The sequence below is a fragment of the Sorex araneus genome, chromosome 6 (assembly GCF_027595985.1).
Source record: "Sorex araneus isolate mSorAra2 chromosome 6, mSorAra2.pri, whole genome shotgun sequence".
In the NCBI taxonomy this organism is placed as follows: Eukaryota; Metazoa; Chordata; class Mammalia; order Eulipotyphla; family Soricidae; genus Sorex; species Sorex araneus.
In genome coordinates, this window is record NC_073307.1 from 102,910,389 (window position 1) to 102,922,463 (window position 12,075).

The following is a 12,075-nucleotide window of genomic DNA, read 5'->3' on the forward strand; positions in this document are numbered from 1 at the left end:
CTCTGTGAGGCGAGTGAGAACCAACAGGCTTCTCCTTCCTGCCCACCTGCAGACCCCCCTTTCACTCACCCCCTTTCCTGCTTAGTTTGTAGCACACCCCATCTGCCAGCAAGTCCTGTCCTCCATCTGGTGTGGGAACCTGGCTGGCTGGCGTGGAAGCACCACCATCTGGAAGCTCTTCATCGCCTTCCTCATCTTCCTCACCATGCCCTTCCTCTGCCTGGGCTACTGGCTGGCACCCAAATCCCGGGTATGGACACTGAAATTAAAGCTGTGGGCTATGTGGTACAGCAAGTAGGACACTTGCCTTGCCTGCAGCCAACCAGGGAACAGTCCTCAGCACCACAGATAGTCCTCTGAACCCTGTCAGGGGTGATTCCTGAGCACAGAGCCAGGAGGAAATCCTCTGCCCCAAAACAAAAGTAAAAAATAAATAAGCAAAATAAAGGGGCCAGAGCAATAGTACAGGGGTTAGGGCGCTTGCCTTGCACGCAGCCAACCCGGGTTCGATTCTCAGCATCCCATATGGTCCCGCAAGCCCCGCCAGGAGTAATTCCTGAGTGCAGAGCCAGGAGCTACCCCTCAGCATTACTGGCTGTGGCCCAAAAAGCAAAATAAAATAAGATAAAATAAAATAAGTAAAATAAAATTAATGCTGAGATACAAATTGAGCTGGAGTTGCAACTCAGTGGGAAAGCACCACAAAAGTAATAAATAGAAGGGGCCAGAGCAATAGTAAGAAATAGTAATAAAAATAATAAGTAGGGTAGGGTGTTTGCCTTGCATGCGGCCAACCCGGCTTCAATCCCCAACACTCTATATGGTCCTCTGAGTCCACCAGGAGTAATCCCCGAGCAATGCCAGATGTGGCCTAACCCCCACCACGAATAATAATAATTAGTAGGGATTGGAGAGATAGTACAGTGGGTAGTTTTTGCCTTGCACATGGCCAACCCAGGTTCGATTCCCAGCATCCCATATGGTCCCCAAGAACCATCAGGAGTGATTCCTGAGTGCAGAGCCAGGAGTAACCTGGAGCACCATGAGAGGTGACCCAAAACCCAAAATAAATAAATGAAAGCGGGTCTAGGGAGACAACTCAAAGGACAGGAGCACATCATTTACATGCGGGAGCTCGGGTTCAAGCCACAGCCCTGCAGGGTCCCAAGCACTAACAAGGGCAACCCCTGAGCGTTGCTGGCCTTAAAAACAAAGCAAATAAAATGAAGGGTATTGGAGTGATGGTCCGGCAGGTCGCTGTATACAGTCAACTTGAGTTCAAACCCTGGAGTCCCATCTGGTCCCATGAGTCCACCTGGAGTGATTCCTGAGCACAAAGTCAGGAGTAAGCCCTACACCACTAGGTGTGGCACAAAAACAAACAAATAAGAAACAGGCAGGCACCTTTAACCATTCCCTGATAGACTTAATATGGTTGAGAGTGATGAGCCAGGGAACTACCCAGGGAAATTTACACTTCCTCCTGGGACCCTCATTCCTTAACTGAAAAGATGAGAACGGAAATAATTCACCTCAGGCTGGAGCAATAGCACAGCAGGTAGCAGGTAGGGCATTTCCCTTGCACGCAGCTGACCGGGGTTCAATTCCCAGCATCCCATATTGTCCCCCGAGCACCGCCAGGAGTAATTCTTGAGTGCAGAGCCAGGAGTAACCCTTGTGCATCACCGGGTGTGACCCAAAAAGAAAAAAAAAAAAAACACGTAACATGAAGGAGACAGGGATAAGAAAACACTGGGCCTAATTACAGCCCATTCCCAGTAAATGCCCGAGTGCATGGGGAGAAGGGAGGTGACGCGTGGGCTGAGCATTCTGGAAGCTCACCCCGATGGGGAGAGAGGCGAGCAGCACTCTGGGAGCTGATCTCACCTGCTCTCCCCAAAGCTGGGCCGCCTGCTGAAGATCCCCGTGCTGAAGTTCCTGCTGCACTCCGCCTCCTACCTGTGGTTCCTCCTCTTCCTGCTCGGGGAGTCCCTGGCCATGGAGACGCAGCTGAGCACCTTCCACGGCCGCAGCCAGAGCGTCTGGGAGACTTCGCTCCACATGGTCTGGGTCACAGGTATTCGTGTGCAGCCTTCTCTGGGTGGCAGGTCCCCGCATGATATGGCCCCAGTGGGGATCACAGACAGCAGAGCCACCAGGGCCACTGTCGGGCATCTGGTGGCACCAGGGATTGAACTTGCAGCCTTCTGCATGCAGAGCCGGTGCTGTAAGCCACTGAGCTAGTCCGTGGGGCCCCGGGTGAAAGTTTTAAGAAATATTCTTTGGGCCAGAGCAGTAGAACAGTGGGTAAGGCATTTGCCTTACACACAGGTGACCCAGGTTCCATCCCCAGCACCCCAAAAGGTCCCTGAGCCTGCCAGGAGTGAGCCCTGAGTGCAGAGCCAGGAGTAAGCCCTGATGGGTGTGGCTGAGAAAGAGAGGGAGAGAGGGAGAGAGAGAGAGAGAGAGAGGGAAAGAAAGAGAGAGAGGAGAGAGGGAAAGAGAGGAAGAAAGAAAGAAAGAAAGAAAGAAAGAAAGAAAGAAAGAAAGAAAGAAAGAAAGAAAGAAAGAAAGAAAGAAAGAAAGAAAGAAAGAAAGAAAGAAAGAAAGAAAGAAAGAAAGAGCGGCTGGAGTGATAGCACAGCGGGTTGGGCGTTTGCCTTGCACGCGGCCGACCCGGGTTCAAATCCCAGCATCCCATATGGTCCCCTGAGCACCGCCAGGGGTGATTCCTGAGTGCATGAGCCAGGAGTGACCCCTGTGCATTGCTGGGTGTGACCCAAAAAGCAAAAGAAAAAAAAAAAAAAGAAAGGAAGGAAGGAAGGAAGGAAGGAAGGAAGGAAGGAAGGAAGGAAGGAAGGAAGGAAGGAAGGAAGGAAGAGAGAAGGGAAGGAAAAGAGGGAAAGAAGGAAGGGAAAAGAAAAGGAGGGAGGAAGGAAGGGAGGGAGGGAGGGAGGAAGGAAGGAAATCACTGTCTAAGCAAGGTGAACGTTTCTGTTGTGTCACCTTTGTCCTGGTGCTGCTTTAGGGGCAGAGAGATTCCCCCCTTAACCCAGAGGCAGCCTGGCAGGAGGCGGGGAGTCCACCCCACCCTCCCTACACACCTCCCCTCCAGGCTTCCTGTGGTTCGAATGTAAGGAGGTGTGGATCGAGGGCCTGCGCAGTTACCTCCTGGATTGGTGGAACTTCCTGGATGTGGTCATCCTGTCCCTGTATCTGGCGTCCTTCATGCTCCGCCTCCTGCTGGCTGGACTCGCCTACAGGCACTGCCAGGATGCCCCCGAGGGCACCCCCTGCCGCTATTTCACCACGGCTGGTGAGTGTCCCCTTGAGTCCCCTGCGGCCTTCTCTTCCTCAGCTCTCAGCCTCACTCCTGCCCCCCACCCTGACCAGAGCGAAGCGAGTGGCGCACAGAGGACCCCCAGTTCTTGGCAGAGGTGCTCTTCGCCGTCACCAGCATGCTCAGCTTCACCCGCCTGGCCTACATCCTGCCTGCCCACGAGTCCCTGGGCACGCTGCAGATCTCCATTGGCAAGATGATCGATGACATGATCCGGTGCGTGCGCCCCTGCCCGAGCCACCTCCTGTCCAAGACTCTCCCCCGCAGTGCCCAGGGCATACTCCTGGCTCTGGGCTCACGAGTGGCAGTGCTCAGGGGGACTATATGGGGTGCTGGGATCGAACACGCGCAAGAGTATTCCCTGACACTCCAGTGACAACCCCAGAACTCTCGGTTCAACGGGGTGTGTGAAGAATCTTTCTCGTCAGGGGAGGTCTATAAAGTTCGTCTAATTCTCAGAGGCCTGCCACATGGAGCTCACCCAACCCTGCCAGCCCCAGCAGCCTTGGGTGGTGGGTCCCAGTGCCACTGCGTCTCTGTCTCGAGGCCCTTCTCCCGGCCTCAGGATCTCCATCTCTGGGCTAGAGCGTTGCTCCCAGGTTCCTGCTGGCTCCTTCCCACGAGGCAGCCTGGCAGTACCCGGGCTTCGTGGTGCTTTATCACTTGGATGTTTCCTGCCAAACCTGGCTGCCCAGAGTGAGTTTCTGTACCCCAGGAAGCCCCTGCCTGAGGCTGGCCTGGAGCGTGTGGGGGGGTGGGCGGTGGAAGAAGCCCAGTGGTGTCTGTGTTGCCCCCTCTCCCAGCTGGGAGGGAACCTCCCCTTCTCACCCCAGCCCCTTCCTGGCTCCCTGCTCCCTCTGCTGCCACTTGCTCTCACCCTTGCTCCTCCCTCTGTCTCTTCCCAGCATCTCCGTCCCCTGGGAGAGGCCCATTCAGTGCTGATGCTTTAGCCAAGTCCGTCTCTTGGTTATTTCTGGTTTGGGGGCCATACCCTGAACATAGATGCTCAGGGCTTCCTCCTGGCTCTGCACTCAGGAATCACTCCTGGTGGTGCTCAGGGATGCCGAGGATCAAAATCAGGTCAGCCGCGGGTCGAACACATGCAAGGCATGCACCCTGCCCGCTGGACCCCCTTCCTCTGCTTCTTGAGGAGAACCTCCTGCTCCAGCCCCCGCTGTCCATCCCTCCTCACTTCCCGTTTCACTCTTTCTATTTATTTATTACTGGGGGGCAGGCAGGTAGTACTGAGGACTACCCCAGCTCTGCGTGCAGGCATCACTCCTGGCAGTGCTCAGTAACCAGGTGGTGCTGGGATTAGAATCTGGTACTCCTGCATGCAAAGTCATCTTTGAGCTATCTCTGCAGCCTTATTTCTTGATTTTTTTAAATGCGTATATGTATGTTGGGGAGGGGCACACCCAGCAATACTCAGGGGTTTCCCCTGGCTGCATGTTCAGGAATTGCTCGGGGGAACTATATTTATTTCATGATTTTCAATAATAACCAAATGCAATGATTTCAAGTAGAGAGCTTGAACCCTGGGTACGCTCACCCCTCTAGGTACGCTCTTTCCTGCCCTCCAGGTTCATGTTCATCCTCATGATCATCCTAACTGCCTTCCTCTGCGGTCTCAACAACATCTATGTTCCCTACCAGGAGACGGAGCGGCTGGGCAAGTATGCCGGTGGCCGGGCAGGAGTCTGGGGCCTTTTACTGGAACTTCAAGTCTTTTTCCTCCCCATCTTCCTCATTTGTCCAATTAATCATTAATTCCCTGATTCGGGGACTCCCTCTCCCATTGGGTCTCACTCCTCCATTCATTTGTTCACTCCCTTTGTCTCCAAAGTTTGGTTTTGAAAAACATTAATCTGTGAGGCTAAAGCAGTGGGACAGTGGGTAGAGTTTGCCTTGCAGGCAGCCAGTGGATTTGATCCCCGGCTCCTCTTATGGTCCCCGGAGCAGCCCTGGAGTGGCTCTGTGCTTGGGCTCAGAGTAAGCCCTGAACACTAGCGGGTGTGGCCCCAAACCCAAAACCAAAAGAGCCAATCTCATGAAACAGTTAAAAGTGCAATGGAGGAACCAGAGCGATAGTACAGCGTAAGGCGCTTGCTTTGCCCAAGGCCGACCTGGGTTCAATTGCCGGCACCCCATATGATTCCCTGAACCAGCAAGGAGTGACCCCTAAGTTGTAGGGCTAGGAATAAGCCCTAAGCATTGCTAAGTGTGAACAAAAGAAAGAGAAAAGAAAAATAGTGCAATGGAGGGCTAAGGAGATAGCTCAGGAGCCAGGGTGCATGCCTTCCATGCACAGGGACTCGGGTTTGATCCCTGGGATAGCATCCACATTACAGAGCATTGAGGAGTCAGGCCGAGTGTCTGCTGGGTGTGTCCAGGCCCTGAGCACTGGGATAGAGCACTGGCCCTTCACCCCTGCCCACACTAAGAAGAAAAATCTCAATTCTAATCTGGGATTGTGCATTGTGTTCTTTATTTTGGTGGGGGGGTGGTGCTTTTTGGGCCACACCCAGCAATGCTCAGGGGTTACTCCTGGCTCTGCATTCAGGAATTACTCCTGGTGGTGCTTGCGGGACCATATCAGATACTGGAGATTGAGCCCAGGTTGGCTGCATGCAAGGCAAACACCCTCCCCACTGTGCTACTGCTCTGGCCCCATGCATTGTCTTCTGCTGCCTGATACTTTTAGTTTCCTCTAACCCTGAAGATGCTCTCTGCCTTTCCTCTGTTGGAGGAACCTGAAAGAACGAACACTGGGGCTCAGCACGGGCCAGTGTCTGGAGGGGCCAGAGCGGCCCAAAGGGTCTTGGGGAAGCGGAGCCCCGAGAGTTGGGTTGTGGGGAGTGGGGGAGTTGGCTGCTCAGGTTGGTTGCCCAGCCTGGCCCCCGCCCTTTCCCTTGGCCTGCCCACCAGCTTCAACGAGACATTCCAGTTTCTGTTCTGGACCATGTTCGGCATGGAGGAGCACAGCGTGGTGGACATGCCCCAGTTTCTGGTGCCGGAGTTTGTGGGCCGGGCCCTGTACGGCATCTTCACCATCGTCATGGTCATCGTGCTGCTCAACATGCTCATCGCCATGATCACCAACTCCTTCCAGAAGATCGAGGCAAGCACGGGAGGGGCACGGCACCCCCTGCACACCCGCTGCGCTTCCCCCCGCTGACGTGGGCCGAGTCTTCCTCTTTAGGCCACCACTCTCCCCCATGAAACAAGGAGCAGCCCGTGGAAGGCCGGGCTGTGGGGAACCGCGTGGGGACATGAGGAGGGAGGGGAGATGGGTGGGCAGGGCTGGGTCAGGGGGTGTCTGCAGGACGGAGACGGAAAACGTAGGTGAGAGAGAACAGGGATGGGGGCAGTTGGCACACTAGACAGATGGGAGCATTGTGGGGGTGGAGGCCGGGCACGAGGGACCCCAGGGGTCCTGGCTCAGCCCCCTGCCTCCTGGCCCCAGGATGACGCAGACGTGGAGTGGAAGTTCGCGCGCTCCAAGCTCTACCTGTCCTACTTCCGAGAGGGCCTGACCCTGCCGGTGCCCTTCAACATCCTGCCCTCGCCCAAGGCCTGCTTCTACCTCCTCAGGTGGGGCCCGCAGAACCCTCACCACCCCACACCCCAGCCCGCTCCAGGGCCCAGCCCAACCCCTTCCCACCCTCTGCCCTCCCAGGAGGATATTCCGGCTCCTTTGCTGCTGCTGCTCCTGCTGCAAGACCAGGGAGCCAAACTACCCCCCGATCCCCAGCTACGTGAGTCCGCGGGCCCCTTGTCATCTTCCTCACAGGGGCCCTCAGGGGGTCCCACTCCTCTGTCCCGGGTGGCTGTCCCCCCAGAACACCGGCTCCCCCTGCCATTCTCAGATAGCTCTCCTGTCCTCTTCAGGACTCTGCGCATTCTGAAACGCCCAGCCCTGTGCGCTCAGTTTTTTTCTAATTTGTTGTTTTGGACCCGAGCGATAGCACAGCAGGTAGAGCGCTTGCCTTGTGGCTGACTCGGGTTCGATTCCTCCGCCCCTCTCAGAGAGCCCGGCAAGCTACCGAGAGTATCCCGACTGCACGGCAGAGCCTGGCAAGCTACCTGTGGCGTATTTGATATGCCAAAAACAGTAACAACAAGTCTCACAATGGAGATGTTACTGGTGCCCGCTTGAGCAAATCAATGAACAGCTGGAAGACAGTGCTACAGTGCTACAATTTTTTTAAATTATTATTATTATTACTACTACTACTATGATTTGTTTGGGGGCTACACCTGGAAGTGCTCAGGGCTTACTCCTAGCTCTAACACTTAGGGATTGCCCCTGGTGGTGCTCAGGGGGACCATATGCAGTGCCAGGGATCAAACTTGGGTCGGCTGTGTGCAAGGCAAGTACACTCCCCACTGTACGGTCACCCTGGCCTGAAATAGCCACATTGTAGCAGCAAAGAGCACTGGGCTGCCTGGCAGCTATCAGCCTAGGAGCAGAGAGATGGGAGTCCTGGCTCTCAGCTGCGAGCTGGCCCAGGCTCAAGCATCTGAGTCGTGGGGCGGGAAGAGAGCTGGGGTTCGAACTCTCCCAAGTCCTGCGCTTGACCTGCCACGTTCTCTGCACCCCGCTGTCCCGCCACTGTCCTGAAGCCTGAGCCGAGACCCAGGCTTTCTCCCCCGCACTGATTTTTCCCTCCCTTGCTCCCCAGCTCCCCTGGCTCTGCTTTCCACAGAATTTGGGGCAAAACTAACTTGGAATGACTAAATTCCAGGAAACTAAAGTGGGCTTGGTGGCAGGAGAGAAAACACTCTGCCCTGTTCAGCCTCTTTTTCTATCTCTTTCTCTTTCTTTCTTTCTTTTTTTTTTCCCCCGTGGGGAGGAGGTATCGTTTGAGCCACATGTATATTTTTTCTTTTTTCTTTTTTTTCTCTGCTTTTTGGGCCACACCCAGTGATGCACAGGGGTCACACCCAGTGATGCACAGGGGTTACTGCTGGCTCTGCACTCAGGAATCACTCCTGGGGCTGGAGAGATAGTACAGCAGGTAGGGCATTTGCCTTGCATGCGGTTGACGTGGGTTCGATTCCCAGCATCCCATATGGTCCCCTGAGCAGCGCCAGGGGTAATTCCTGAGTGCAGAGCCAGGAGTAACCCCTGTGCATCGCCGGTGTTACCCAGAAAGCCAAAAAGAAAAAAGAACCACTCCTGGCATTGCTCAGGGGACCATATGGGATGCTGGGGATTGAATTCAGGTCGGCTATATGCAAAACAAATGCCGTCCCCAGTGTAATATCATTCCAGCCCCTTCTTTTTTGTTTTTAGGGCCACACCTGCAGTACTCAGGGTTCACTCCTGGCTCTGCACTCAAGAATCACTCCTGGTGGTGCTCACATGGGGCCACATGGGATGTTAGGAATTAAGCCGGGGTTGACCAGGGGAAGGCAAATGCACTATACTTTCAGCCCCATGAGCCACAGCTGATTTGTACTCAGGGGCTACTCCTGGCTCCGTGTTCAGGGATCACTTTTGATGGTGCTCAGGGAACCAACTGGGGATGCCAGGAATCAAACCTGTGTCGGCTGCATAGGAAACACAAACCCTACCCGCCATGCTATCATTCCCGTCCCTGCTCAGCTTCCTGTTTCTGCCTCCCCTCGCCCTTCCAACACTTCTCCCACTCCCTTCCCCAATTCTCCTGCAAGTTCTGACCTCCATCCTTCAACCTTCCAGGACTGCACTGGGGACAAGACAGTGGCCTTTACAGTCCAAACACCCGGACTTCCACCATCGATGGCCTGGGAAGGCGGGAGGCGGGGGGGGGGGGGAGGGCGCTGACCTGACTGCCACTGGAGAGAGGCTGGTGTGGGGTTCCAGAATCTCCCTTTCTTCCTCTCCCGGTTTCCACCCAGGCCAACCGCGGGGCAGGCGCAGAGCCCGGGGAGGGAGAGCATGAGCGTGGGTCCTATCGCCTTCGAGTCATCAAGGCCCTGGTTCAACGCTACATCGAGACTGCCCAGCGGGAGTTCGAGGAGACGCGTCGGAAAGGTCAGTGGTCAGCCTCTGAGCCTCCCCTGACCCCCTGACTTGCTCAGCAGCAATCGCTGCACCACACCCAGAGGCCCCGCATCTGGCCAGCAGGTGGCAGCCTTGCTCAGTGTGACCCCTGTCCATGCAGTTGCCCTGTGACCTGTTCAGATACAAATCCCCCTCATCTCACTTCATCCTCCATCGCTGCCTTCGTCCCCGTGTTCGTTTCTTCTCTCTTTTCACTGCCCTGTCCACTCACTCATCACTTCCCCCATTTGTGCATTTGGTCCCTCACTTCCTCACTCATCCAAACCCCCTGTGTTCCCAGCCCTGTCTGTCTTGGAGAGAAGGGAGGGGATCACGTAGCATAGGGACACTCCCGACAAGCTTCCAGATTGGGAAGAGAAAACGCCTTCCTGGGCAGCAAGCCCCTCAGAGGGAGCCCAGAGGACAGATGTCAATCCTCCTGAGAGGCTCGAGGCAAGGGGGGAGGCTGGAGACCCCAGAGCCTGAGCCGGACAGGGGAGGTGGAATTGGAACTGGGTGATAAGCACAGGGTGCAACTGGCAGGTGCAGAGGGCAGAGACGCATGGCAGAGGCGGGCATACAAGTCTCCACCGTTAGACATTCCCGGGGCAGGAAGGCAGCTCTGCAGAGCACATGTCACAGCCATCACACCAGTTCCATCCCTTCCCAGCCCTGAAAAATAGACACAAACAATACCCCAACCCCCACCGCCTCCTGAGGACTCCTGATCCCTCCTCTGGCCCCTGAAGACTTCCAGACTCACCAAGCACCCCGCCAGACTCATTCAGCACCCAGCTTTCCTCTGCGCTCAGCCCCCGAGCCCGAGCGCCCTTCTCTTAACCTTCTCTCTTCCCTCAGGACGCCCAGACACCTTGTCCCTGGGCGGGCAGTGGTGGGAGGTGGGGGTCCTGCAGAGGGTATAAGAGGAATAGGACAGGCTCGCCTTAACGTGACCCCTCTACCCCCCCTCCCCAGATCTGGGCACCAGGCTGACCGAGCTGACCAAGACAGTGTCCCGGCTGCAGGGGGAGGTCGCTGGCGTGCGGCGCAGTCTGGCAGAAGGCGGGGCGCCTCGACCTCCCGAAGGTGCCAGCGTGCTCAGCCGCTACATCACCCGAGTGCGCAACAGCTTCCAGAACCTGGGACCCCCCATCCCTGAGACCCCGGAGCTGACGATGCCAGGGGTGATGGGGGCCCCGGGGTCTCAGAGTGCTGGAGGGGCTGAAGCCCTCGCTCTTGAAGAGCTCAGCCCGTCCTCTCCTGCTCACGTGCTCGTACACCAAGAGCAGGAGCCTGAGGGGGCCCGAGAGCTGGGCCCCGAGGGACAGGTGGAGGCCCCGGGGGAGCCCTGAGGCAAGGGAGGGCCCCTTGTTCTGTGGCTGAGGTCAGCACCCTCAGAGTGGGGAGGGCTCTGCAATAAAATTTCTTTTTTTTTTTCTTTTTGGGCCACACCCAGGTGATGCACAGGGGTTACTCCTGGCTCTGCACTCAGGAATTACTCCTGGCGGTGCTCAGGGGACCATATGGGATGCTGGGAATTGAACACAGGTCAGCCGCGTGCAACGCAAACGCCCTACCTGCTGTCTGTAATAAAATTTCTGTCCTGACCGAAAAAAACCCTCAGAGAGCGAGACTCACCATCTTCTTCATGTTCTTGGATCTCTTGCTTGCTCCTCCCCCAGAAATGGACCTGGGGCCCAAACTCAGGCACAGAGAGGTGGTTTCCTCTGGGGTCTCAGGCCTCTTAGTCTTAGGGTCCTACTTTGAGGGGGCCGGAGCGACAATATAGTGGGTAAGGTGCTTGCCTTGAACGTATTCAACCTGTTTTCGATCCCCAGCACCCCATACAGTCCCCTGAGCACTGCCAGGAGTCACTCGGGTACAGAGCCAGGAGTGAACCCCAAGTGTCACCAGGTGTGGCGCCCAAGCAAAAAAGGATCCTATTTTGGGTACCCTCAAATCTCTAGTGAAGGGATTGGAGCAATAGTAGGGCGCTTGTCATGTACATAGTAGACCTGGGTTCCACCCCCTACACCCCATATGGTCCTCTGAGCCCCACCAGGAGTGATCCCTGAGCACAGAACCAGGAGTAAATCCTGAGCACTGACAGATGTGGCTCCAAACAAAACAAATAAAACAAATCAAACAAGGGGCAGGAGTGACAGACAGCACAGCGGGTAGGGCATTTGCTTGCCTTGTACATCGCCAACCAGGGTTCGATCCCCGGCACTCCATATGGTCCCCTGAGCACAGCCAGGAGTAATTCCTGAATGCAGAGTTACGAGTAACCCCTGAGCATCACAGGGTCTAACCCAAAAAGAAAAAAAAAAAGAAATGAAAATTAAAAAGAACTAAAATGATCTTCTGAAAAAATAAAAAATAGACAAACCAACCAATCAAACAAAAACCTTCAGTGAGAAGAGCTGGGCCTGGGGCCGAAGCAATAGTACAGCAGGTAGGGTGCTTGCCTTGCACACCGCCGACCTGGATTCAATCCCTGGCATTGCATATGGTCCCCCAAGCATTGCCAGGAGTAATTCCTGAGTGCATGAGCCAAGGGTGACCCCTGAGCATTGCTGGGTGTGACCCAAAAAGGAAAAAGGAAAGACTGGGCCTGGGGAGCAGGGGCTTGGACTCACTATAAACTCAGGAAGCTGAGAGGGAGTTGTCGTCCTTTTTACCTTGGCTTTGCGCCCCCATCTGC

The 12,075-nt window shown here is 55.5% G+C and overlaps 1 protein-coding gene across 1 annotated transcript in view; it reads left to right on the top strand.

The window, feature by feature from the left end:
* The window catches only part of XNDC1N (XRCC1 N-terminal domain containing 1, N-terminal like), a 35,242-nt gene extending 24,480 nt beyond the window's left edge, over nucleotides 1-10,762 (top strand). The window contains exons 13-22 of the mRNA XM_055141734.1: nucleotides 86-250; nucleotides 1,903-2,077; nucleotides 3,116-3,316; nucleotides 3,394-3,556; nucleotides 4,924-5,016; nucleotides 6,269-6,461; nucleotides 6,807-6,934; nucleotides 7,020-7,098; nucleotides 9,227-9,362; nucleotides 10,347-10,762. Coding sequence (XP_054997709.1) covers nucleotides 86-250; nucleotides 1,903-2,077; nucleotides 3,116-3,316; nucleotides 3,394-3,556; nucleotides 4,924-5,016; nucleotides 6,269-6,461; nucleotides 6,807-6,934; nucleotides 7,020-7,098; nucleotides 9,227-9,362; nucleotides 10,347-10,723 — 1,710 coding nt within the window. The 3' untranslated portion in view covers nucleotides 10,724-10,762. The remainder of the gene's footprint in view (nucleotides 1-85; nucleotides 251-1,902; nucleotides 2,078-3,115; nucleotides 3,317-3,393; nucleotides 3,557-4,923; nucleotides 5,017-6,268; nucleotides 6,462-6,806; nucleotides 6,935-7,019; nucleotides 7,099-9,226; nucleotides 9,363-10,346) is intronic.
* The last annotated feature ends 1,313 nt before the right edge of the window (nucleotides 10,763-12,075 follow it).